We start from the raw sequence: 25,111 nt of genomic DNA, 5'->3' as shown, positions 1-25,111 counted from the left end.
GCAACCCGCAAGACCCTTCATTTTCACCTTTGCGAACCGCACTAGATCTGTTTTGGACCTCAAGGAGGTCCCCCCGCGGGTCAACATTTGATATTTACCCCTCCATCCTTTCTGCAACCCATACCCTCCTTTCTCTCCTTTGCAACCCTCATCTCCTATGATCCATAGCCCGCCTCAGCTCCCCCAAGTTATAATCCCCATTTCTCAAATTTCAACCTCCCCAGATCTGAGCTCGGTAAAATTGGGTTGTGGAAATCCGCGAAATCAGAGGTTGTGGAAGACAAGAGGTTTGGAACGTTGAAGTTCAAAATAATTGCAGACTTTGATGAAAGAGAGAGAGATGCTGGGGAGGGCAGGAGGTGAAAAGGTGGGGTATCAATCGGCGACGACTAAGAAGGAAATTTGGAGGTTGGTTATGGGTTATGAGTTTTAGGATGGTGTTTGGTTATGGATTCATAGGTGTGAGCGGCCAGCTCGTCATCAATGAGATTGACGCCTCTACCGCCACGCCTCTCCAGGCCATCAAGCTCATCGCCCTCTACCTCTCTAGGCCCGATTTCAAGGTACCATCTTTGATTTTGAATTTCGATCCGATATCACAAACTGTTAAGTTGAATCAGATTTAATTGGATGGGATGTGTGATGAATTGAAAGGTTTGGATTTGTGTAGGAATCGGCGATCTCAAATCCACCATCGACCCATCTAATTTCTCCATCGCCCTTATCATTTTCCTTGGCGATTACTGCGACCACGGCGGGTTGCAGAGAGAATGGAGGGATAAGGGAGGAAGGAGGAGAGAAGGGAGGGCGGTGCAGGTTGTAGAAGAGAGAAGGAAGGGAAGGGGTGCAGGTTGCAGAAGAGAGAAGGGAGGGAGAGGTTGCAGGGGGTTGGGTTTTTTTTTTTTTTTTGAACCCCTTCTCCAAAAAAAAAAAATTCCACGTGGATCCCTTAATGACATGTGGCACCCAGTCATTGTCCATATATGCGCCATGTCATCAGCTAACAACAGACTTAACAGTTTGACTAACGGATGTATGAGGCTGTCCTAAAATTAACACTTTAGGTATGACTCTGGGACGAAAAAAACTTGATGTACTAAATGTTGAAAACCACGAAACATGAGGGTAGTAAAAAGAATTAAACCCTTCTATATATAATGCGCTTAAGGTAGTAAAATGTTCCAACTTTTGTGACGAGTTGAAAATTTTCAGTTTTGCTAAATGACATATTTGTTATAGTGAGACATATCAACTATGTGAAGAAAGTTGAGGTTTCACCATAAAACTAATTGACAATATGGGAAATAGTGATGTTATTCTCACACCGATGTCTTATCTTCCCATCCACCTTTTAATGAATTTTTTAATTACAAATTTGTCCATTTACAAAAACACTGATAAGGACATTGATTATCTTGTTTTGCTTAATTTAAATAAAATAAAAAAATAGGTTGGGCATGGAAGACAATTTGTCTACCTTAAACCCTAAATCATATTTTCATCTCCTTTCATTCAGAGAAAGTAAAAAAATAGCAATGGACTTAGAAGGTGACTTTTTCATTGAACAGGTAGAAGATGACGCTTCTACGAAAGAGGTAGAAGATTATGTTTCCATTGAAAAGGTAGAAGAATAATTTGTGTGTAAGTCATTTGAATTTGTCCATCGTATTTTTAAATTTGTCGTTGTCGAATTCTTTTGAATTTGGGTACTTCTGTCGTTTCCATTTGAATTTGCAGACCTTAGTGGTTTTCATTTACATATTATTTGTTATATTTTTTAAGAGACAATTTTATAATTTCATATGTATGTATATATTAAAGGTTATTTTAGGAATAATAGTGGGTGGGAAAATAACATTTTAATTTTTTAACTTTTTAAGGTGGGTGAGATTATAATGTGGGTGGGAAAATAAGACAATGGGGTGAGACTAGTAGCTCTAAAAAATCACCCAACTTACTTATAAGCCTTTGCAAAATTTCTCTTTTCACAGATATAGGACTCTTTAACCTTTGCGTAGTCACATGCCCCTCACGTGTGGCGAATTTTTAAGCCTAACACGTGGACAACACAACTCCGGTGACGTGGAGCACGTGTAGCTGTTGAGCTCACATGTGAGACAACATGCTATGAGACCATAAAGAGAATTGAGGTTCCTTCATAAAACCAATTGGCAATATATAAATCCTTGCAAGGTTTATCCTTTCACCAATTTGGGACTCTTCCACCTTTTGTTTTTCTACAAAAAAAAAAATAAAGACGGAAAATCCTCTCACACTCTATTTGGATGAGGAAATTTAAGATTTTTAAGGAATTTTATAATGATGGAAATTGAAATGACGGAATTTTATTTTCTAGAATTTATGAATTTTATTGTTTGATTAACCTAAAAGAACAATAGAATTTGAATACGAAATTTGTTATTTTTGAGCTCTAACTTATATAAATTAAGAAATAATATCTATTTACATGGAATTTAAACTTGAGAATTGGAGGTCCCAAATTCCAAGTTTTTTTTTCCACGCGAAAATTTTAAATTTCTATGTTTATGAATCCAAATAAGAGAATTGATGCATGTCAATTTATAAATTCTAACTTTTTTCTGAAATTTCAAATTTATTTCCCTCATTCAAACATAGTGTTAAACGACTAAAATTGAAATAATACAAGAATCAAGTTGATCTTGCCTCATTAGTCATTAGGAAGAGTCATTTATATAACAATCCAACAAGAAGAAGACATCAGCCATAGTACAATATTGTCCGTTTTGGGCCCTGACCATGCCCTCACAATTTTGTTTTTGGGAACTCACACGAAAACTTCCCAGTAGGGGTGGGCACTTGAAATCGAAAACCGCAACCGAAACACAAACCAAATCGAACCGCACCAAACGGTTTGGTTTTGCGGTTTCAAAACGGTTTCGGTTTGAAACCGAACAAAATAGGGGAACGATTTGGTTTCGGTTCCGGCCCTTGAAAACTGAACCGAAACTGCATACCTTTATTAAGTGTTAAATTCTAATTGGTTATTTTCATTGAGTTGAATTATTTTGTTGTGGTATGAATTCTGTTGTCACCAACTAGGTAACGTGAATTTGTGATGGTATCAAACCCTAAACTTACGCCAATCATGAATTTGTGATGCAGCGAGGCAAGGAAGTCATTAAACAGATCGCCTGTTAGGCAAGTCCTTGACAATCTCATCTACAATTACAATCTGACTTTCTGTGGGAAGGCTTTGGCTTTCTTCCTGAATTTGAACCGATTGGGGGTTGTTAAAAATACAAAAATAGAAGTCAAAGGCAGTGCTCTTCAAACTGCACTTGTATTTTGGATTTGTGAACATGAATTTATTAACTTGGTTGCCTCAAGTTGAATTATTTTGTTGTGGTGGATGTGAATTTTGTTGTCATCAACTACGTAACCATAATAGTTTTTTCAAACAATGAAACCAAACCGAACTGAACCAAATGGTTTGGTTTCATTTTGGTTTTAGCCTCAAAACCGCACCGAACCAAACCGCAAAAACTTGCGGTTTTGGTTTTGGTTTCACTCAAAACCGCATCAAACTGAACTGCGCCCACCCCTACTTCCCAGTGGGTCACCCATCCTGGAATTGCTCTTGCGTGAACTCGCTTAACTTCGGAGTTCCGATGGAATCAGAAACTAATGAGCTCTCAAATGGCCTCGTGCTATAGGAAGGTGGACATGTACAGATAAGGCATAGAGGAGGGATTCTCTCCCCTCGAAGATGCGGGATGCTACATCAGATATAATAATTAGTGTAAAATGTATTTGGCTATTAATTTAAAAAGAATTAATTTTGAAAATGAAGAACACAATATTTAAGAAAATCCATTGACAAGCTCCAAACAAGTTTTTCACGTCATGTACATAAGCAAGAGTGCGAGTTATATAATAAATTCATACGAAAAGCCTATGAGTATTCTTCTGCGAAAAGTAAGGTTCCGTTTAATAACGTTTTACAAAAATATTTGTTTTTAAAATTATTTTTTAAAACAAAAACGACAAATAGGATATTTTTTTAAAATTTATTTTATAATTTAAGAATGCTTTTGGTTATTTATTCTGAAAATGATTTATGAGAAATAAACATTGAAAATGTGTCTAATATCAAAATCTAAAAGGAAAGATTAGGTTCCCATTCCTCAATTTTTTTGTTTTATCAATTTAATGTAGAATTAAAAAGTAAATTTTGAATGGTTAGTTTTGTATCAAATAAAATAAAAGTAGTAAAATTTGAACTTAAGATCCTCCATAAAACTCGAAACTGACTCGATCGCTCCTATTTTTATAGCTATATATGTTGTGGTCTTGGAACTCCAAGTTTATTTAGTACTGTTGAAATTGAATCTCGATCTACCAAGTCTTAGGGACTTGTAGTTTGATTTGGTCTGGCTCTCAAATTGGTGGTTTTCTTTTGATTTGGTCTGGCTCTCAAATTGGTGGTTTTCTTTCCTATGTATATATACGTGTGAAGAATTCTTGTGGAACAAATTGCCAAAATGTCCCGGGTGCGTGAAAGTGAAACTCCTGAAGATAGGGTGGTCGAAACACTGTGTAGGTTACCGCCCAAGTCTCTGATGCGATTCAAATGCATACGCAAGTCTTGGTGCACTCTCATCAATACTCCAAGTTTTGTTGCCAAACACCTCAACAATTCTATGAACAACAAACTATCGTCCTCCACTTGCATCCTTCTCAACCGTTGTCAGAATCATGTTTTCCCGGATAGAAGTTGGAAACCAGAAGTTTTCTGGTCCCTAATTAATCTTTCCATTGATAGCGATGATCACAACCTTCATTATGATGTTGAGGACCTCAATATACCGTGTCCATTGGAAGGTCATGATTTTGTAGAGATTGGTGGCTATTGCAATGGGATTGTCTGTGTACTAGCATGGAAAACTCTTCATTGGATATATGTTATTTTATGCAATCCTGCAACTGGGGAATTTAGGCAACTTCCCCATTCATGCCTTCTTCAACCTTCCCGTTCTAGGAGAAAATTTGAATTGAACACGATCTCTACATTATTGGGATTTGGTTATGATTGCAAAGCTAAAGAATACAAGGTCGTGCAAGTTATTGAAAATTGTGAGTATTCAGATGCTGAGCAATATGATTATCATCGTATTGCTCTTCCTCACACGGCTGAGGTATATACCACGACTGCTAACTCTTGGAGAGAGATCAAGATTGATATATCAAGTGAAACCTATTGTTATACTTGTTCAGTGTACTTGAATGGATTTTGTTATTGGATTGCAACCGATGAAGAAGATTTCATACTTTCATTTGATTTAGGTGATGAGATATTTCATAGAATACAATTGCCTTCTAGGAGAGACTCTGATTTTAAGTTTTCTAATCTCTTTCTGTGTAATAAATCGATTGCTTCTTTTGGTTATTGTTGCAATCCAAGTGATGAGGATTCTACATTATATGAAATATGGGTAATGGATGATTATGACGGAGTTAAAAGTTCATGGACAAAACTCCTAACCTTCGGACCCTTAAAAGGCATTGAAAATCTATTTACATTTTGGAAAATAGATGAGCTTCTTATGGAAACCTCTGGTGGAACAGCCAGCTCTTATAATTCCAATACCAGAAATCTCAACTATCTTCATATTCCTCCTATTCTCAATCAAGTTAGAGCTTTTAAAGCTCTAATTTATGTGGAAAGTATTGTTCCAGTCAAGTGAGTTGAGGGCAAATCTGTTGACTTTGTATTTTAGGTAGGATTCCTAATTGATATCAATTCCGTGTAATCTCCTGTAATCTCGTGTAATTAGTTTTCTTCCTATTACATTAGAGTTGTACACCTTATATAAATACCTCTCCTTGAGAAGAATAAAATCATCATTCAAAGCATTCTCTTCTTGGCACCAGAGCCTAGGTTAGAAAAAAAAAAGAAAAAAAAGTCATGTTGTGCGCAGAACCGAGAACCACTGGCCGCGCAGCTAGTTGTACAGCGCACCGTCACACCAGCGAGCGACGCCGTCGTTGCTGACCCGAGTTCACCAAGCTGATCCCTGCAGTCACCCACCACTATCTGCTGCTACATCACGTGCCCACGAACCGCGATCCAAATCCAGAAATCTTGCCGCTGTAAATCCCAGTTGACAACCACAACTTCTGCCTAAAATGGTAAGGCTTTAAAGGTTTTTGCATTTGTTATGAACAATACATGGATAATTGATTCTGGTGCTATTGGACATATGACTTGTGATTCTAGGCAGGTACAAACCCTAAAACCATCCACCAAAACCATCATGAGTGTTGCCAACGGTAATCTTGCCCCTATTATTGGGGAATGAACTGTCTCCCTTTCAGATACCCTTAGTTTTGATACCGTGCTTGTTGTTCCTTCTCTTGACTATAATTTATTATTTGTTGCTCAAATAACTGTCGCCCTGCATTGTCTTGTGATTTTTTGGCCTTCTTTTTGTGTTTTTAAAGACATTCGAACTCGCAAGATGATTGGTTATGGTATTAGGAAGGATAAGCTCTACTACTTGGAGCTGACATCGAACAGTTCTCAAATGTTGACTCAAGCTCTTGCAGTGGAAGGAAATCAGGGGGATAAGAATAAAGCTTTGGAGATTTGGTTGTGGCATCGTCGACTTGGACATGCTTCGTTCGGCTATTTATGGAGGTTGTTTCCTAGCCTATTTGTTAAGCATGATATTTCTAACTTTAATTGTGGTGTTTGTGAAATGGCTAAAAGTCATCGTACTTCATTTCCTCCTAGGTTGAATAAAAGTTCAAACCCATTTATGATAATTCATTCTGATGTTTGGAGACCATCTAAAACTACTACACTTGGTGGTGCTCATTGGTTTGTTACTTTTATTGATGATTGCACACATATGACTTGGGTTTGTTTGATGAAGTCCAAAAGTGAAGTTACTTCTTTGTTTCAGAAGTTTTACAAAATGGTACAATTACAATATAAGTCACAAATACAAGTTCTCAGGAGTGACAATGGTGGCAAATATGTTAACTCTGAACTTCGTGCCTTTCTTGATCATCATGGGAATGTTCATCAAACTACATGTCCATATACTCCACAACAAAATGGGGTTACTGAATGCAAGAACTGTTAGCTTCTAGAGGTTGTTCATGCTTCTTTACTAAAGGCGCGTCTCCCGTTATCCTTTTGGGAAGAAGCTCTCACCTCAGCTGCGTATTTCATTAATCGTGTTCCATCTCGATTGGTTGCTTTTCAGACACCCATTCAGGCACTTTTTCACATGTTGATGCTCTTACAGTCTCTAATCTTCCACTTCATGTGTTTGGTTGTGTGGCCTTCATTCATCTTCATAAACAACAGCGAAGTAAGCTTGAACCTCGGGCCTTACAATGTGTGTTTGTGGGGTATGCATCAAGGCAGAAATGATACCATTGTTATCAACCTCTGACGAACAAGTAGTTTGTCACTATGGATGTTGCATTTCATGAGCATGGTATGTACTTTTCCAATCCTGAGTCCTCACTTCAGGGGGAGAATCAGAAAGAAGTTCAAACTCTTGATTATACTATTCTAGATACAGATAGAAAATGATTTGGATTTAAGTGGTGATGTCTTGGAAATAAATGGTGATCATTCACACGAAAACAATGATGTGAATGAATTGGAATGAAGTGGTAATGTCTTGGAAACAAGTGGTGATCATTCACATGGAAACAATGTTGAAAACCTTGAAATGGACAAGTCGACATCGCTATATAACTCACTGCCTGATAGCTCACTACCAGTTTCCTCACCACAAGACAACCCTGTATGGCCAGCTACCTCACAGTCGATCTCGAGTCCCAATAACCATAATCAACCGTCTTCAATCCCGGATGCACCACCACCACATCATCTCCTTGATCGCATCAACCGAGGTATTCCTCAACTTACTTATGAAGCCGACCCTAATGCAAAACTAGGTATCCGGTGAGTAAGCCCAACCCTGAGTCTAATGTGTTATACCCATTAAGTAATTATGTTGTTGGAAATGTGCCCTAAAGCCAATCATGTGATGATACTTTACGGACATTTCACATGTTAAACTAATCTAGTTTTACATATAAAGGGCAAAGATTATTGTTTGAGCCGTCTCATATAAATGTTATATGCTTAAACGATAAAGTCCAAGGAATATGTGATTGGGAGAATGTAATCTAATGAAGTTAGATTCATGAGACCATTCTTTCGTAGACACATCCTAAATGTTCCTGATCATAGGATTGTCAATTGGGCATTGACAGTCCGTTAAGATCGGTACGTACTATGTCTTCTCTCAGGGAGAGTGATTAGTCTCGAGTCATTGGTGTGTGTGACATCAAGACAAGTACGTAGGTGCTCAATAGAGAATGAGTACACTGAACGTGATCAACGAAGAGTTCTCATATTCCATGTCACATAAGAACTCATGGTTGGGATAATGCAAAGTAGTCCTTTGACCTGAGGCATCACAGTTGTCTTGTGGTTAAGTCCTTGATCTTTGATTATGTCAAAGTCACCCCCTCGGGGCGTCCACGGCATCGTTGGGGTCAAGTGACTTAGCTATGGAGACAAGTGAATGCGCAACAAGGGATCTCTAACCTTCAAACAGTTGAGGGAGAATACTCTATGATATGATTTAGAATCTCTGGCCAGAGTATGAATGAGATTAGGGAATGCGTTCCAAATCACATTCAAGTAAATCATATAAGCACAAGATTCACATTGGATAGTAGACATGAACAAATAAACTATCAAACCAAACAATGTGGTCAAGAGTATTAGATTAGAGAAAGACCGTATTGCATTTGTAATCCCGAACTGAATAGGTTCTCTAACCTCTTCTGATTAGCTTGGGTAACCATGACATGCTGCTAGGCGTCAACCATGGTTTGTGGAAGCCCTAAACGTGTGTAATCACTAAAGGGAGAATTGAAAATAGTTTCAATTCACAATCGATGTAAAATGGTTTTAATCGCCCACTACCTCGCTAAAAGGAACCTAATGGATCGCACACCATAAAAGGTAGAGATTGGAGATTAAACGGAAATGAGTAAGAATGATTAAATGGTTTAATCATTTATTTATGGCAAAGATTAATTAATATGTTAATTAATCAAACGAATAAGTTCGTTAAAGACCTCGGGGATAGTTTTGGACCTTAAGGCCCAATGGGCTTCGAACGTCAAGCCCATTAACTTAAGTTGTATGACAATTTAATGAATAAAGATTCATTAAAGCCCAAAAGCCCAAACATCCCTAAATGGCCGGCCATATTAGATGAATTAGGGTTTTGGTTGTTTAGGTTACTTAAAGAAGTGACTATATAAATGACTTTATAGCCAAAATTCATTAAGGAAAAATTAAGGGTTTATTTTGGGGGAAAATTGGTGAGAATTGTCTCTCCATTTTCTCTCTAAAGAGGCCAACACCTTGGAGGGTACATCTAGCAATCCTACTACTCCAAGGTCACTCATTTCTTCTACAATCAAACCTTGGTGAAGAGACTTAGAGGTTCCCTATTTTGGGAACTTGGAGAAACCTATTTTTCCATCCAAATCCATGGATCTAAGAAGCAAGGAATGAAGGCCCTATCTCTTTGGGTGATTAGCCTTTGCTTATGCAAAGAGGAATCTACAAAGGTAATAATTTCAACTCACTTTGTTTTGAGTTGATTATTGGTTCACCAATCTACTAGGCTTTGAATTTCATGGTAATGTTTTGTTTTTGAGTACATGCAAGCATGATTCCGCCTTTAATTGTTAATTGCATGCCATATGATGTTGCTCAAATGAACATGTTTTTCAAAATAAATCCTTCATATGTGTCTACTAGTCACCTATTAGAATCAAATAAGTCGTTTGTGCATCAATTATCTACTGTATCCATTCCTAACAGATGCTTTAACTGATCCACGTTGGCAGCAATGAATGAAGAGTTGAAGTCTTTGAAGAAGAATGCTACCTGGGAGATCACAGATTTACCAGCTGGAAAGAAAGCTGTGGGATGCAAATGGGTCTATACTGTGAAATACAAAACAGATGAGACTGTGGATTATTTCAAGGTAAGACTGGTAGCAAAATGATACACTCAAAAATATGGAATCGATTACACAGATACATTTGCACCTGTAGCCAATAGCGGTGGGCGCGATTCGGTTTGATGCGGTTTTGAGTGAAACCAAAACCAAAACCATAAATTTTTGCAGTTTGGTTCGGTGCGGTTTCGAGGCTAAAGTCGAAATGAAACCAAATCATTTGATTCAGTTCAGTTGGGTTTCAAACGATTTTGGTTTGGTTTCATTGTTTGAAAAAACTATTATGGTTACCTAGTTGATGACAACAAAATTCACATCCACCACATCAAAATAATTCAACTTGAGGCAACCTGTCACATCCCGGGCTCAACTCCACCGTAGCACGATATTGTCCTCTTTTGGGCCTCGACCACACCCTCACGATTTTGTTTCTGAGGACTCACACGAGAATTTCCCAATAGGTTACCCATCCTAGGAATGCTCTCGCGCGAGCTCACTTAACTTTAGAGTTCTAATGGAATCCAAAGCCAGTGAGCTCCTAAAAGGCCTCGTGCTAGGTAGAGATGAGAATATACATATAAGGTTTATTGTAAGATCCCACATCGCCCAGGGGAGTGATCCTTATATGTATATTCCCATCCCTACCTAGCACGAGGCCTTTTCGAAGCTCACTGGCTTCGGGTTCCATCGGAACTCCGAAGTTAAGCGAGTAGCGTGTGAGAGCAATCCCATGATGGGTGACCTACTAGGAAGTTCTCGTGTGAGTTTCCAGAAACAAAACCGTGAGGGAGTGGTCGGGGCCCAAATCGGACAATATCGTGCTACGGTGGTGGAGCGAGCCCGATATGTGGTAGACCTTGGGCCGGGATGTGACAATTTGGTATCAAAGCCTAACATTGACCGCGTGTGTACCGACGAGGACGTCGGGCCCCTAAGGGGGTGGATTGTAAGATCCCACATCGCCCAGGGGAGTGATCCTTATATGTATATTCATATCCTTACCTAGCACAAGGCTTTTTGGGAGCTCACTAGCTTCGGGTTCCATCAGAACTCCGAAGTAAAACCAGTAACGTGCAAGAGCAATCCCATGATGGGTGACCCACTAGGAAGTTCTCATGTGAGTTTCCAGAAACAAAACTATGAGGGCATGGTTGGGGCCCAAAGCGAACAATATCCTGCTACGGTGGTGGAGCGGGCCTCGGATGTGGTGGACCCTGGGGCAGGGATGTGACATTTATAGGATCCACTCCCTTAGGCATGTGGGATGTTACAATCCACCCCCTCAGGTGCCTGACGTCCTTGTCGGTACACTTCCGGCCAAGGATTGACTCTGATACCAAATTGTCACATCCCGACTCGGGGCCCCACCACATCCTGGGCTCAACTCCACCGTAGCACAATATTGTCCGCTTTGGGCCCCGACCTCGCCCTTACGGTTTTGTTTCTGGCAACTCACACGAGAATTTCCCAGTGGGTCACCCATCTTGGGAATGCTTTCGCGCGAGCTTGCTTAACTTCAAAGTTCCGATGGAATCCAAAGCCAGTGAGATCCTAAAAGGCCTCGTGCTAGGTAGAGATAAGAATATACATATAAGGCTTACATGATCTACTCCCCTGGGTGATGTGGGTTGTTACACAACCAAGTTAATAAATTCATGTTCACAAATCCAAAATACAAGTGTAGTTTGAAGAGCACTGCCTTTGACTTCTATTTTTATATTTTTAACAACCCCCAATCGGTTCAAATTCAGGAAGAGCCAAAGCCTTCCCACAGAAAGTCAGACTGTAATTGTAGATGAGATTGTCAAGGACTTGCACAACAGGCGATCTGTTTAATGACTTCCTTGCCTCGCTGCATCACAAATTCATGATTGGCGTAAGTTTAGGGTCTGATACCATCATAAATTCACATTACCTAGTTGATGACAACAGAATTCATGCCACAACAAAATAATTCAACTTAATGAAAATAACCAATTAGAATTTAACACTTAATAAAGGTATGTGGTTTTGGTTTAGGTTTGGTTTTGGAGGGCCGAAACCGAAACCAAATCGTTTTTCCCCTATTTGGTTCGGTTTCAAACTGAAACCCTTTTGAAACCGCAAAACCAAACCGTTCGGTGCGGTTTGATTTGGTTCGTGTTTTGGTTGCGGTTTTCGGTTTTAAGTGCCTACCTCGAGTAGCCAAGATCAAAACAGTTCATGTTTTGTTGTCCTTGGCTGCGAATCTTAATTGGCCCCTTACAACAGTTCGATGTGAAAAACGCCTTCTTGCATGGACTTGACATAAGAGATTTATATGGATCTTCCACCAGGATGTAATGCTCCAGATAGAAGAAAAGTGGGCAGGTTGAAGAAATTCTTATATGGTTTGAAGCAATCCCCTTGAGCATGGTTTGGAAGATTCACAAAATCTATGAAAGCATTTGGCTACAAACAAAGTAACTCCGATCATACTCTGTTCCTGAAAAGACGAAATGGGAAACTTACTGCACTTATTGTGTATGTAGATGATATGGTGGTAACAGGTCATGACCCAGAAGAATGCGCGACCTTGCAAAGATATTTGTGTACAGAATTTGAGATGAAGGACCTTGGATCCTTGAAATATTTTTTGGGGATTCAAGTATCGAGAAACAGTTCGGGATTTTTCTTATCACAGAGGAAGTGTATTATTGATTTGTTGCACGAAACTAGCATGTTAGCTTGTCAACCAGTAGCTACACCATTAGAAAAAGGATTGAAGCTTAGTGTTGATCCTAATCAAGTACCAATTGACAAAGGGAGATACCAAAGGTTAGTAGGTCGTTTAATGTACTTGGCACACACAAGACCGGACCTTGCTTATGCCTTAAGTGTATTGAGTCAATACATGCATGATCCCGGAGAACAACATATGAATGTAGTGATGAGAATTTTGAGATATTTGAAAGGAAGTCCTGGCAAAGGAATTTTGTTTAAAAGGAATAATCATCTTAGAGTTGAAGGTTATACTGATGCAGATTGGGTAGGTTCGATTGATGATAGGCGCTCAACATTAGATTACTTTACATTCGTTGGGGGTAACTTGGTTACATGGAGAAGTAAGAAACAGAATGTGGTGGCCTGTTCCAGTGCAGAAGCTGAATATAGAGGCATGGCTTTGTGGATTTGTGAAATTCTATGGCTTGGGCTCCTGCTTAGCGATTTGGGTATACTACATGATCAGCCCATGAAATTATTTTGTGATAATAAAGCTGCCCATGATATTGCACATAATCTGGTACAACATGATAGAACAAAGCATGTTGAAGTTGATCGATTCTTCATCAAAGAAAAATTAGAAGAAAAAAAATAATTGAGCTACCGACAATAAGATAAGAAGACCAGTTGGCAGATATCCTCACGAAAGCTGTTTCAAGTCATAAGTTTTCAAGTTTCTTACATAAGTTGGGCAAGAGTAACATATATGCACCATCTTGAGGGGGAGTGTTGACTTTGTATTTTAGGTAGGATTCCTAATTGATATCAATTCCGAGTAATCTCTTGTAATCTCGTGTAATTAGTTTTTTTCCTATTACATTAGAGTTGTACACCTTGTATAAATACCTCTCCTTGAGAAGAATAAAATCACCATTCAAAGCATTCTCTTCAAGTTCCATTTTCTCTTATATATTTGTATGCATAATATAATATATATCGATGGAACATTGTTTTGTTGAGACCATATCCACAGTAGTAGTACTCATAGCCTAGCGCTGTTCTAAATCTCATCTTGTGTTACATTTAGCTTTCATATATGAATTTTTACTGTCCCCTTCCCTGTATGGTTTTATTTTATTTTATTGATCAATTGAATGTCTCTGTTTGGTCTTCTAAACTCAAACCGTATACATAACAATATGTTTTTTTTTTTTTGTTAAATTGCTACAACTCATACTTTTGGTTTTAAGAATCAATAGCTTAATTAATAGTAGTAATTGATAACAATATCAAAGAACCAGAAATGATGAACTCAGAAAACCAAAAATTGATACTAGCTAACATAAATGAATATTGAGAGAGAGAGAGAGAGAAATGAAAGAACTATTTGTATTGATTTGTGAATGAATGAGTTACACCGTTTGTGTTTACAGTACTATGTGATGAGTCGATATTATACTATATATTTTACCGTAATCTTAGTATTAATTTATTGGTTATTTTGTGAGAATTTTGATATTTTGAATTATATTTCCAATGTAGGACATTTGATTTCCTCTTGAGCAAAAAGTGGCCAAACGGATGAATTTCGGAGTGATTTCAATTGGAAGATGTTCTTTAGTCTTTCGACTTATTTGTACCAAAGTTTTAGACTTTTCAACTAAGCGGTTGATTTATGGCGATGGAATACAGGAGCAGAGTGCTATCAAAGTGACGTTTTGGGCTTATTTGGTTTTTTCTTTTTTGTTTTTTTTTGCATCCAAGATGATGTCTTTTGGGTTCGAGGCATTCTGCAATTATGTTCGAGATGTCCTAAGTTTTAATTCAAGTCATTTTGGGCATGTTTTGGACCCTAAAGATCCAGAAATGTGGGATTCTTTGTGATTGGGCAGATTTCCTAAAGTTAAAATAGGAATGTAATTCCTAGTTATCTTATTATATTATGTTTTCTATTTTTTAGAAGACCTTTTCTAAGAAGAATTTTATTTTCTAGTAGTATAGATAAGGCTCCTATCACTATATATCAAGCACATAGCTTTGCTATCAAGCTATCTAACTAACTAACTAACTAACTGATTATTACATCATTCAATCTTTTGTGACCATAAAGCTAAGCTAACATATTTTCTGTTCAGTTGAACAGTGAGCTGGCAATCCATTTGACAATGAGATAGCTGTCAATCAATCTATTATATTCAACATTCCCCCTCAATCTCAGTTGGCGTACCTAGCTTGAAATTGTAGCAGTGTCTAGGAAATGATGGACTGTGAAGACCCTTAGTAAGTACATCAGCCATTTAGTCTTCAGTAGGAATGTAAATCACCTCCAAATCCCTTGTTGAACCGTTTCTATAACAAAGTAGAAGTTTGTATCAAGGTGTTTGATTCGAGAATGGAACACAGGATTTGCACTAAGTGCAATAGCTGAAATGTTATCATAATGAATTGCAGAAGGTGAAGGTAAAAGTAGTTCCAAATCCTTCAATATTCCTCTCACCAAAGCAATATCAGTTGTAGTATGAGCAAGAACCTTATATTCTGGTTCTGTTGAGCTCTTTGAAACTGAACTTTGCTTTTTTGATTGCCAAGACACTGGATTATTTCCCAAATACACTACATATCTTGTAATTGATCTTCTTGTATTAAGATCAACTGTCCAATCTGCATCTGAAAATGCAGTCAATGTTGTTACTGTATCAACATAATATAAGATCCCATGATGCAATGTTCCTTGTAGATACATCAACATTCTCTCTACTGCTCCATAATGCATTTATGTATGAGAATTCATACACTGACACACTATATTCACATCATATGAAATATCTGGTCTAGTGAAGGTCAAGTATTGCAATGGTCCTATAAAGAGAAGGATTTGATATTATGGGACCATCTGAATTCAACATCTGATCATGTGGTTTACAAGAATTGGTTGCATGATTAAATGAATCCATACCTACCTTGTGGATCAAATCTTTTATATACTTTAACTGGTTAACAAATATATCACCACTTGGTTTATATAAAATCTGTAACCCTTAGAAAGTATGTCAATTGTCCCATATCCTTGAGTTCAAAAACTTCAGACAATTCATCAATCATTTTCTGCACTTTAAGAGAGTTAGATCCTATGAGTATGATATCATCAACATGTAGGAGAAGAATGACTGTCACTGCCATCTTTCTTGAAGAACAAGCTTGTATCAGAAATTGAAGAATGAAATTACATAGCTGCTAAGTACGATGTGAATTTTGAATTCCATGTCCTTGGAGCTTGCTTTAAACCATATAGAGACTTGATGAGTTTACACACATAAATAGGATGAGATGCATCTACAAACCCCTATTTTTGTTTCATATAAATTTCTTCTTACTCACCATGCAGAAATGCATTTTTGATATTAAGCTGTCTAAGTTTCCAATGGTTAATTGTAGCTAGAGCTAACAATATTCTCATAGTGGTATGTCTAACCATTGAACTAAAAGTGTCAAAGTAATTAGTACCTTGCATGCTCTTGAGGGAATCCTTGAGCCACAAGCTTTGCCTTATATCTGGAAGCACTACCATCAAGATTTTTCTTCACTTTATAAACCTATTTGCTGCCAACAATGGATCTATCATTAGAAGAGGTGACTAAAACCCATGTTCCTTGACTTCTAAGAGAATCATATTCTTCTTGCATAGCTTGTTGCCATTGTGTCCTTAAAGCATATTTTTTTAATATAGATGGTTCTGAGACATCAATAATTTCATATATAAAAGTATACCCAACAAATTGATCTTCTTCAGTTAACTGCAAAGACTCTAACTCAGGAAAGAAGCTATGAAACATTGTAGTCCTTCTTCTGAATAATGCCACTCTTTAATCTTATTACCATTTGATGCATAGAACCAGAAGTATTCATCTTAGTAGATATGTTAGTGCCAATGGTGATTCATTTTGTGATGAGAAACGTAAAATTACCCTGAAGTTGAGAATTTGAGTAGACATGCAACATTGGTGATGTACCAGAGTGATTATGTGGGGAACTTTGGACTGCATATTGCTCTGAAATAGCATTTGACTCTCTTGACTGTAATTCAGTACTATTGTTTGTAACTAATACAGAAGGACTTGGAGTTGTAGACTGCAATTCAGAACTGCTATTGATATCTGATACATAATTTTCCTCTTGAATTTCATCGTCACTATTCTGTGCATTTTGATGACTATGCACTGGAATAGGCACCTGAATAACAACATGAGTTTGATTTAACCTTTGACAAAATCTTGAACAAGTATCCTTTGTTACAGATAGCTGCTTGAAAGGATAAACATTCTCATCATGAATAATATGTGTTGAAATGATGAATTTACCATGATGAACCGTTATTATACTATATTTTATCCTAATCTTAGCATTAATTTGTTAGTTATTTTGGTAGAATTTTGATACTTTGTTATGTATTTTAAATGTAGGACATTCAACTTCCTCTAGAGCAAAAAGTGAACAAACAGATGAATTTTGGAGTGATTCCAATTGGAGGGGGTTCGTGAGTCTTTCAAGATGATTGTATCAAAATTCCAAAATTTTCTACCAAGCCGTTTGACCGTGGCGATGAAATAAAGGCCCAGCGTCCAGCTTTCCTAGATTGCCATTTCTGGACATTTTGGGTATTTTGAAGGTCAAGATGGAATATTTTGAGGAAGATTCATTTTGAGGATTTATAGGGGATGTCTGAAGCTTTCAAAAGAGACCTTTTGGGACCAAATCAGAGTTGATTTGGTTGGTCAAAAGTCTGATTTTCTGAGAAGTCCGAATTTTAGTTCAAATAGGAAACCTTTAATTTCTGTTTTAGTATTTTTATTATGTTTCCTAGTTTTATTCTAAGACCTTTTAGGGTTTTAATTTGTAGTGGTATAAATAAGGTTTTTTAGCCATTAGGGTTTTTTACGCAAGAAATAGGGGAAGAACGCACGCACTAATTTAGAGAGCCTTAGAAGTTTATTTTCAAGGTGTTTTCCATCCTTGTTTTTAATAATATTTTGTGTATGGTTGTTTATAGCTAATTTCCGTTTGCTAGGGTGAAGCCTTGAGCCTTAGCATGAATATGTAGTCTTTATTCAATTACTTATGATATTATGCATGTTTACTTTGAATTATTAATCACTGTGCTTGAACTGTCTCTATGTCTTAATACTTAGCTACCATTAGGATGTTTAGATAAGTAATCGGATGCAATTCGGTCGGAATATCATTGGAGGATTGAGTATTGCTTCTTGTGATTAATAATTGTAATTTCACCTAAGGCGAATATCATGCTCTTAGGGGTTGCATGGTTTTTCAAAAGGTTTTTAAAAAACTTAATGAGTCTTGCATGTTCATATTTGATCTGAATATCACAGGCGAATTGCATGTTTGATATACGTTCTTGCTTGAATATCACGAGGAGAATATGCATAAGGAAAATCTAACCTTCAAAGTTGCATGTGTAATTCATAAGTAATTGATAAAACTACATAAGATTGTTAAGGGGACGGTGGAACCCTAGGCTTTTAACTTTATTTTCAAAACTATTTTCTTTAGTTTTTCTTTGTCAATTTAATTAATCATTTTAAGTAAATTCGTTTTTATTATTTTTAAATTCTAAAATCAACCTTTTTGAGACTTTGTTCAAAATAGTTAATTAAGAATTAGTTTAAATACAAATGATTCATTCAATCCCTATAGAAAACGACCTTGCTTAAGCTACTATATTATGATAACCTCGTACTCTTGCAAGTATTTTTAAGTGTTTTTATCCCTATTTGTGTAGGTGATAAAAATCTCTATCATACCACTGTGAATATCATAACCTTTTCATCTTTTATATCCCACTACAAAACCCAGAAAAAACATACTGACTTGACCTTGGTTGAAGTTTGTTCTCATTGTAAGGTTTGAGATAAGGGTATATTGCAGTCCCAAAAACTTTGAGACAATGAATTGTAGGATTTTCACCAAATAGTAACTGATAAGTGTATTATTTTCCAGAGTTTGACATGGCATCCTAGTGCATATGAAGAGGTGTGATACCAAACTGGCTCGAATATGAGCTTCTGTCATTAAACTTAAAGCTGTTTCAACCAGATACCTATGCTTTCTCTCAACAAGTCCATTTTACTGAGGTTGTGAGGACATGATACCTAATGTATGATACCCTTATGATCCAAGAAATTCTTCATCATTTTATTCTGATACTCCCAACCACCATCATATTGTAGACATTTAATTTGAGTATTAAGCCGAGTAATGACAAAAGCATGAAACTTAGCAAAAATTTGGAACACATCTGATTTATTTATCATTGGGAAAATCCATATAAATCTTGAGTAATCATCTACCAAACTCACATAACACATATACCCTTGTATAGATTTCTAAGGAGGTGGACCCTATACATCTGACTGTATCTTTTCAAACATGAATGTTTTTCTAACTTGTTTTACAAAAAATGACAATTTACACATGTTACCATAAATTTGAGAGGCAAGAATCACTACTAACTGATACACCTACAGTCTTCAACATTATAAATAATACTTCCTCAAATAGTTGCCCCAACCTTTTATGCTAAATTAAGACTCTTACTTTCTTTCCAAGAAATGCAGCACTATTGTCTAACTTTGCAACAAATGAACTTTTGAACACTTAAACTGGTATCTTGAACAATATGCCCATTATCACTCTTTCCTTTGTACAAAATCACCCGAGTTGCCTTGTCTTGTATAAAAAAACAGCAAATTGTCACACATGAACCAACAACCATCATCTCTACATAGTTTCTTAATTGATAACAAAATCATTGCAAAATGAAGAACATACATCACATTATTTAATACAAATGTATGATTATCTGTAATAAGTTTGGATGCACCACTATTCTTGACATTCAAACTTTTACATTGCCTATGGTAATTTTAGCTTCACCATTATAAGGAGTGACATGATTAAGATGTTCAAGATTTGCTGTCATGTGGTGAGTTGCAGCTGTGTCAACTACCCATGTAGCAGCATTTGAGAGGCCATGGACATTCTGAGCCATTTGAGTTGTATTGGATGATTGAGCTGCCATTCCAATAGGTGACTAAGTGAGTGATGGAGGTGGAGGAGACCCGTGATAGGAATACTTATTCTTATGATAGCATTGTAGAGCAGTGTGGACTTTCTTTCCACAGATTTAACAAACACTTGGCTTTCTAGTAGCTTGATCATTATCAGTCTTGTAAAAACAATTTGGTGTAGTGTGTGACCTCTTTGAACAAATACATTTAGGAGAAACAGAAGACTTGTAATTTGCATTCTCATTTCAGTTGCTTCATTGCTTAAATCCACTTCCACTAGAAAAATTATTAGAACTGCCATATTGATTTTGAGACCCCTTGGTGTTATTATTAGACCCATTAGATCCATTACAATCATAGAACCATAAAACCTATTTCCAAAGTTGGAATAAGTTCTTGAGTTATTGTTGTTTCCATTGAACCTTATGTTATTGAAATTTAATCTCTGTTATAATTGAAAAGGTCTTCCACCATTTCCAGCAAACCCACCATTGAAACCTCCTTGAAATCATTGTCTGTTGGAACTCTCTCGTTGCTCAAAATTCTGGTATAACCACCTTGAATACCTTGTACATTTGATGATTCACTATTTATATACATGGCATATATTAACCCAGCAAGACTATTCATCTCTGTTTCAAGCGACCTTTTAACACCAATTAACTGAGCTATGAAATCTTTCAAAGAGATGGATGCTTCCCTTGCAAGAATGATGGTCTTTATGACTTCAAATTTGGGTGGTAATCCTGACAACACAGCAATCATCAAATCATTCTCTGATTTTCTCCCATGTAGATACCAACTCATCCTTAATAACCTTCAATCTTGGTAAGAATTTGTCCACTGAATCAGACATTTTTTGTGCAGTGTGAAATTCAGTCTTTAACTGATTTATCGTCACAAAAAAAAAAAAAAAACAGATGCAAATCTTTTTTGTAAACTTTCTCAACCCTCTTTAGTAGTCATGTAGCCTATCATATGATAGCAATGAGCAAATTCAGCAAAACCAAATCTTTCTGAATCCATTACTTATAGACCTGCTTAACTTCTTTTTTGACAACCACCTTCAGGAGTTATTACGATACTTTGGTGGACACTGTGATTCCCCATTGAAGTAATCAAACAAATCATACCCTCTAAAAACTGATTGAAACTGGTAACTCCACTTTACAAAGTTACCTTCTTGCAATTTGACTATGATCATACCAAGTAACCCCTCGATCTTGACTGAATTTGCAGCCATTGTAATGGATACAAAACAAACACTTATGACCTGAATCTTGATTAACAGAGAGTATAATATCACTTTTGGCTTCGTCCTTTTATGAAGGGACAAGAATCAACAATCTTGAACAATTAAGAGGATTTCAACAATTCGGCCTTTTTAATTCCTCATAATAATCATATACATCATTACACAAAAAACAGGAATTGGCATCGGCCTTTTTAATTCCTCACAACAATCATATACCTCATTTACACATACAATCAAATAGATCGTGTACACAAAATTCAAGAATTTTGATGAATCAAAGAACGAAAATACCAGTAACCCAAAAGAGCGAACTTATATGCCAAAAAAACTTCAGCGATCGCGAATTGAACCTTCAATACAAGAAAACTCCTGCGAAAAGCTGACGAAAGACTGTCCTAGGCGATTGATATCATGATAACAGTATCAAAGAACCAGAAATTGATACTAGCTTCCAGAAATGAATATTGAGAGAGAGAAATGAATAAACTGTTTGTATTGATTTATGAATGAATGAGGTACACAATCTGTGTTTACAGTGCTATATATCAAGCACATAGCTTGGCTAGCAAGCTGTCTAATTAACTAACCAACTAACTTAGTGATACATCATCCAATCCTTTGTAACCATAAAGCTGAGCTAGCGTATTTTCTGTTAAGTTGAACAGTGAACTGGCAATCCATTTGACTGTGAGCTGGCTGTCAATCAATCCATTATATTCAACAGTAATGTATTCTTGTATGACACCAAGGATGACGAATCCATTAAGGGACCTGGATGGTCCTGAGACCACCCGAACCTTGGCTAAGTGGTTGTGAGGCCTTCCAAGTATTAACACTATGAATCTGATGAAGAAATGAAGAAATATGTATAAAGGTTTAACAGAGAAAATAGCAGAGAGAGAGAGAGAGAGAGAGAGAGAGAGAGAGAGAGAGAGAGAGAGAGAGAGAGAGAGAGAGAGAGAGAGAGAGAGAGAGAGAGAGAGAGAGAGATGTAGAAACTTTTCAGATTACTTCATAAGAATCTAAAGCCTTACAAGCTATTATGCTATATATAGCATTTTACACTTGTCAGCTCATCTTTATCCACCTAACTTTTAACCATTAAGCAACTAACAACAATTCTCAACTGTATTTTGTTGACATGGCACACACCCTTATTCTACTAATGACATGTGTCTACACTTACATCCCCCCTCAATCTCAGCTGGGTTTACCGAGCTTGAGATTTTAACAATGTTTGAAGAAAGCTGGACCGTGCAGGCCCTTGGTTAGAATATTTGCAATCTGATGCTCTGTTGAAATATACTGCACTTGTAAGTAGGGATGGGCAAATACCCATTGGTTATGGGTAACCGCAGTTACCCGCCCATTTAAATTAAACGGTTACGGTTATGGGTAACCGTTTAGATAAATAAATGGTTATGGGTATAACCGTTTACCCGCGAAATTTAAATGGGCGATTATGAGTATTAACCACGGTTATAAACGGGTAACCGTTTACCCATTTATTTTATATATGTAAAACTAACACAAACCATGTTCTCGATCCAATAATACTTAGTACCCAATAAATTAGCAAGGAATTCATCTGTCATTCTCTCAATAACACTACTACAGGAATGATGATTCTCATTATTAAGGAATTGGCCAAATTAATTTAAATTCCTTGCGGGTAACCGTGAAATTGACAGATATGATTTGACAGAAATGTCTTCTAAACAATTTTTGTAACCCAATAATACTTAGCAAATATTATATTTACCTTCATTGATAACAGTTAAAAATATCATCCGTAAACTATTATTTCAATTATTGGAATGATATAAGGACTTAAAAAATTAAAATATGGAAATGTATGATGAATGTACCTATAACGGTGTTTAATTGTCAAAAAAAAAAAATTATGACAATTTTTTTTAAATTTTCAAGTTGTTAAAAAAACATGTAGACGGGTGAAAAAAGGGTAATGGTAAAAAAAAGGAGATAAACGGGTTAAAAAGGATAAATGGGTAAACCGGTATTAAACGGTTACAGTTAAATAGGTATGCGGTTATGGGTATGGTTAACCGTTTATAAACTGTTATGGGTATGGGTATAAGCGTTTAGGCAATTACCCAACGGGTAAACGATTATGCGGGTATGAGCATAAACAGTTATGGGTAAATTAACCGCGGTTACCCGCCCGCATAACCATTGCCCATCCCTACTTGTAAGTCTTTTTTTTGAACCTTCTCTCGGACAAAGTGAAAATCTATGTCAAGGTGCTTGATCCTTGTGTGAAACACTGGATTTGAACAGAGAGCGAGGGCTAATAAATTGTCACAATGAAGTAAAGGTGGTTCCAGTATAAATTGATGTAAATCTTTCAACAAAAGCCTGATCCAAGCTATATTTGCAGCACAATGGGCAAGGGCTTTGTATTCAGCCTCTGTTGAGCTTCTAGACATTGAGGATTGTTTCTTCGATTGCCATGATATCATATTTTAACCCATGAATACTACAAAACCAGTAACAGATCTTATAGTATTAGGGTCTGTAGCCCAATCAGAGTATGAGAAAGCCGTGATAGAATTGTCTGAAGATGAGGAATATGTGAGTCCACATTGAATACTACCCTGTACATATCTCAAAATTCTCTTGACAAGACCAAAATGTTCATGTGTTGGATTAGTCATATATTGACATGCCAAATTAACGACATATGATAAATCAGGCCTGGTAAAGGTTAGATACTGTAAAGAACCAACCAAACTCCTATAGATACTAGGATCATCCAAAAGAGTACCTTCAGAAGCAAGGAATTGTGTTTTTGAGGTTTACATGGAGTTGCAATAGGCTTACAACTGTCCATACCAGCCTTATGAATCAAATCCATGGCATACCTTGATTGATTGATAAAAATATCCCCATTGGTCTTGTATTCATCCTGTAATCCCAGAAAGTAAGATAACTTGCCCATGTCATAGCTTGCCCATGTCTTTTAAATCAAACACATCACTAAGTTCTTGAATGACAGATTGCACCTTTGAAGCATTGGCCCCTGTCAATATTATGTCGTCAACATAGAGTAATAAAGCAATTACATTAGTGCCATCATGCTTAATAAAGAGACTTGTATATGCCTGAGACATTTGAAATCCCATTGCATGAAGATAACTTGTGAATTTGGCATTCCAGGCCCTTGGTGCCTGTTTCAAACCATATAGAAACTTCACAAGTTTATAGACATGCCCTGGCTTAGATGAATCCACAAATCCTTGAGGTTGCTTCATATACACTTCTTCTTCTAAATCACCATGCAAAAACACATTCTTGACATCCAGTTGCCGTAACTCCCATTTATAATAAGCTGCAAGAGATATAATCATCTGAACTGTGATATGTCTAACAACCGGACTGAAGGTTTCAAAATAGTCTAAACCATGTTCTTGAGTGAACCCTTGTGCCACTAAGCGTGCTTTATACCGAGAAATCAAACCATCTGGATTCTTCTTTACTTTGTAAACCCATTTGCTACCAATGATTGATCTATGTTTTGGTGGAGGCACCAAAATCCATGTGCCTTGACTTTTTAAAGCATCAAATTCCTCCTGCATTGCCTTCTGCCAATGTGCACTTGTTGCAGCACTTTTGAAAGATGTTGGTTCAGCTTTATCACTGCATTAAAATACAAAAGAGAAACCTCCAACGGCATACTGATCTTGATCATCAATCTGAATAGTGGTTAGTTAAGGTAGAGTAGCAATATAGCTTGAATAATCCTTTCTTTGTATGGTTCCAGTTTGTAACCTAGTACTCATTATGTGTACTGGATGATCAGTAGGCAAATCAGAAGATAAATGAGTATCAAAAGGAAGATGTACCTCTAATTATGCAGGATCCAGGACAGGTAACATTGAGGTTGTAACCGGAACGGAGTGAGTTGTTTCAGATGGTTGTGACACTGTGAGACTACCTGAAGTAGTTGATTCTTGTACAGAGTTTCTTTCTGAACTTGAGTTAGCAATATCCAGTGAGTCATGTTCCAGAGATCCTAA

At 36.9% G+C, this 25,111-nt stretch overlaps 1 protein-coding gene across 1 annotated transcript; it reads left to right on the top strand.

Annotated features, from left to right (window-relative positions):
- Window positions 1-4,467: 4,467 nt before the first annotated feature.
- On the top strand, window positions 4,468-5,895 carry LOC114822491 (F-box/kelch-repeat protein At3g06240-like). The gene has a single exon (XM_029096872.2). It carries the CDS (start codon window positions 4,524-4,526, stop codon window positions 5,724-5,726), a length of 1,203 nt encoding a protein of 400 aa, XP_028952705.2. The 5' UTR covers window positions 4,468-4,523; the 3' UTR covers window positions 5,727-5,895.
- The last annotated feature ends 19,216 nt before the right edge of the window (window positions 5,896-25,111 follow it).

The sequence above is a fragment of the Malus domestica genome, chromosome 17 (genome assembly GCF_042453785.1).
Source record: "Malus domestica chromosome 17, GDT2T_hap1".
NCBI classification, from domain to species: Eukaryota; Viridiplantae; Streptophyta; class Magnoliopsida; order Rosales; family Rosaceae; genus Malus; species Malus domestica.
Note: the sequence above shows the minus strand (reverse complement) of the source record. Positions and strands in the feature narration are given on the sequence as shown.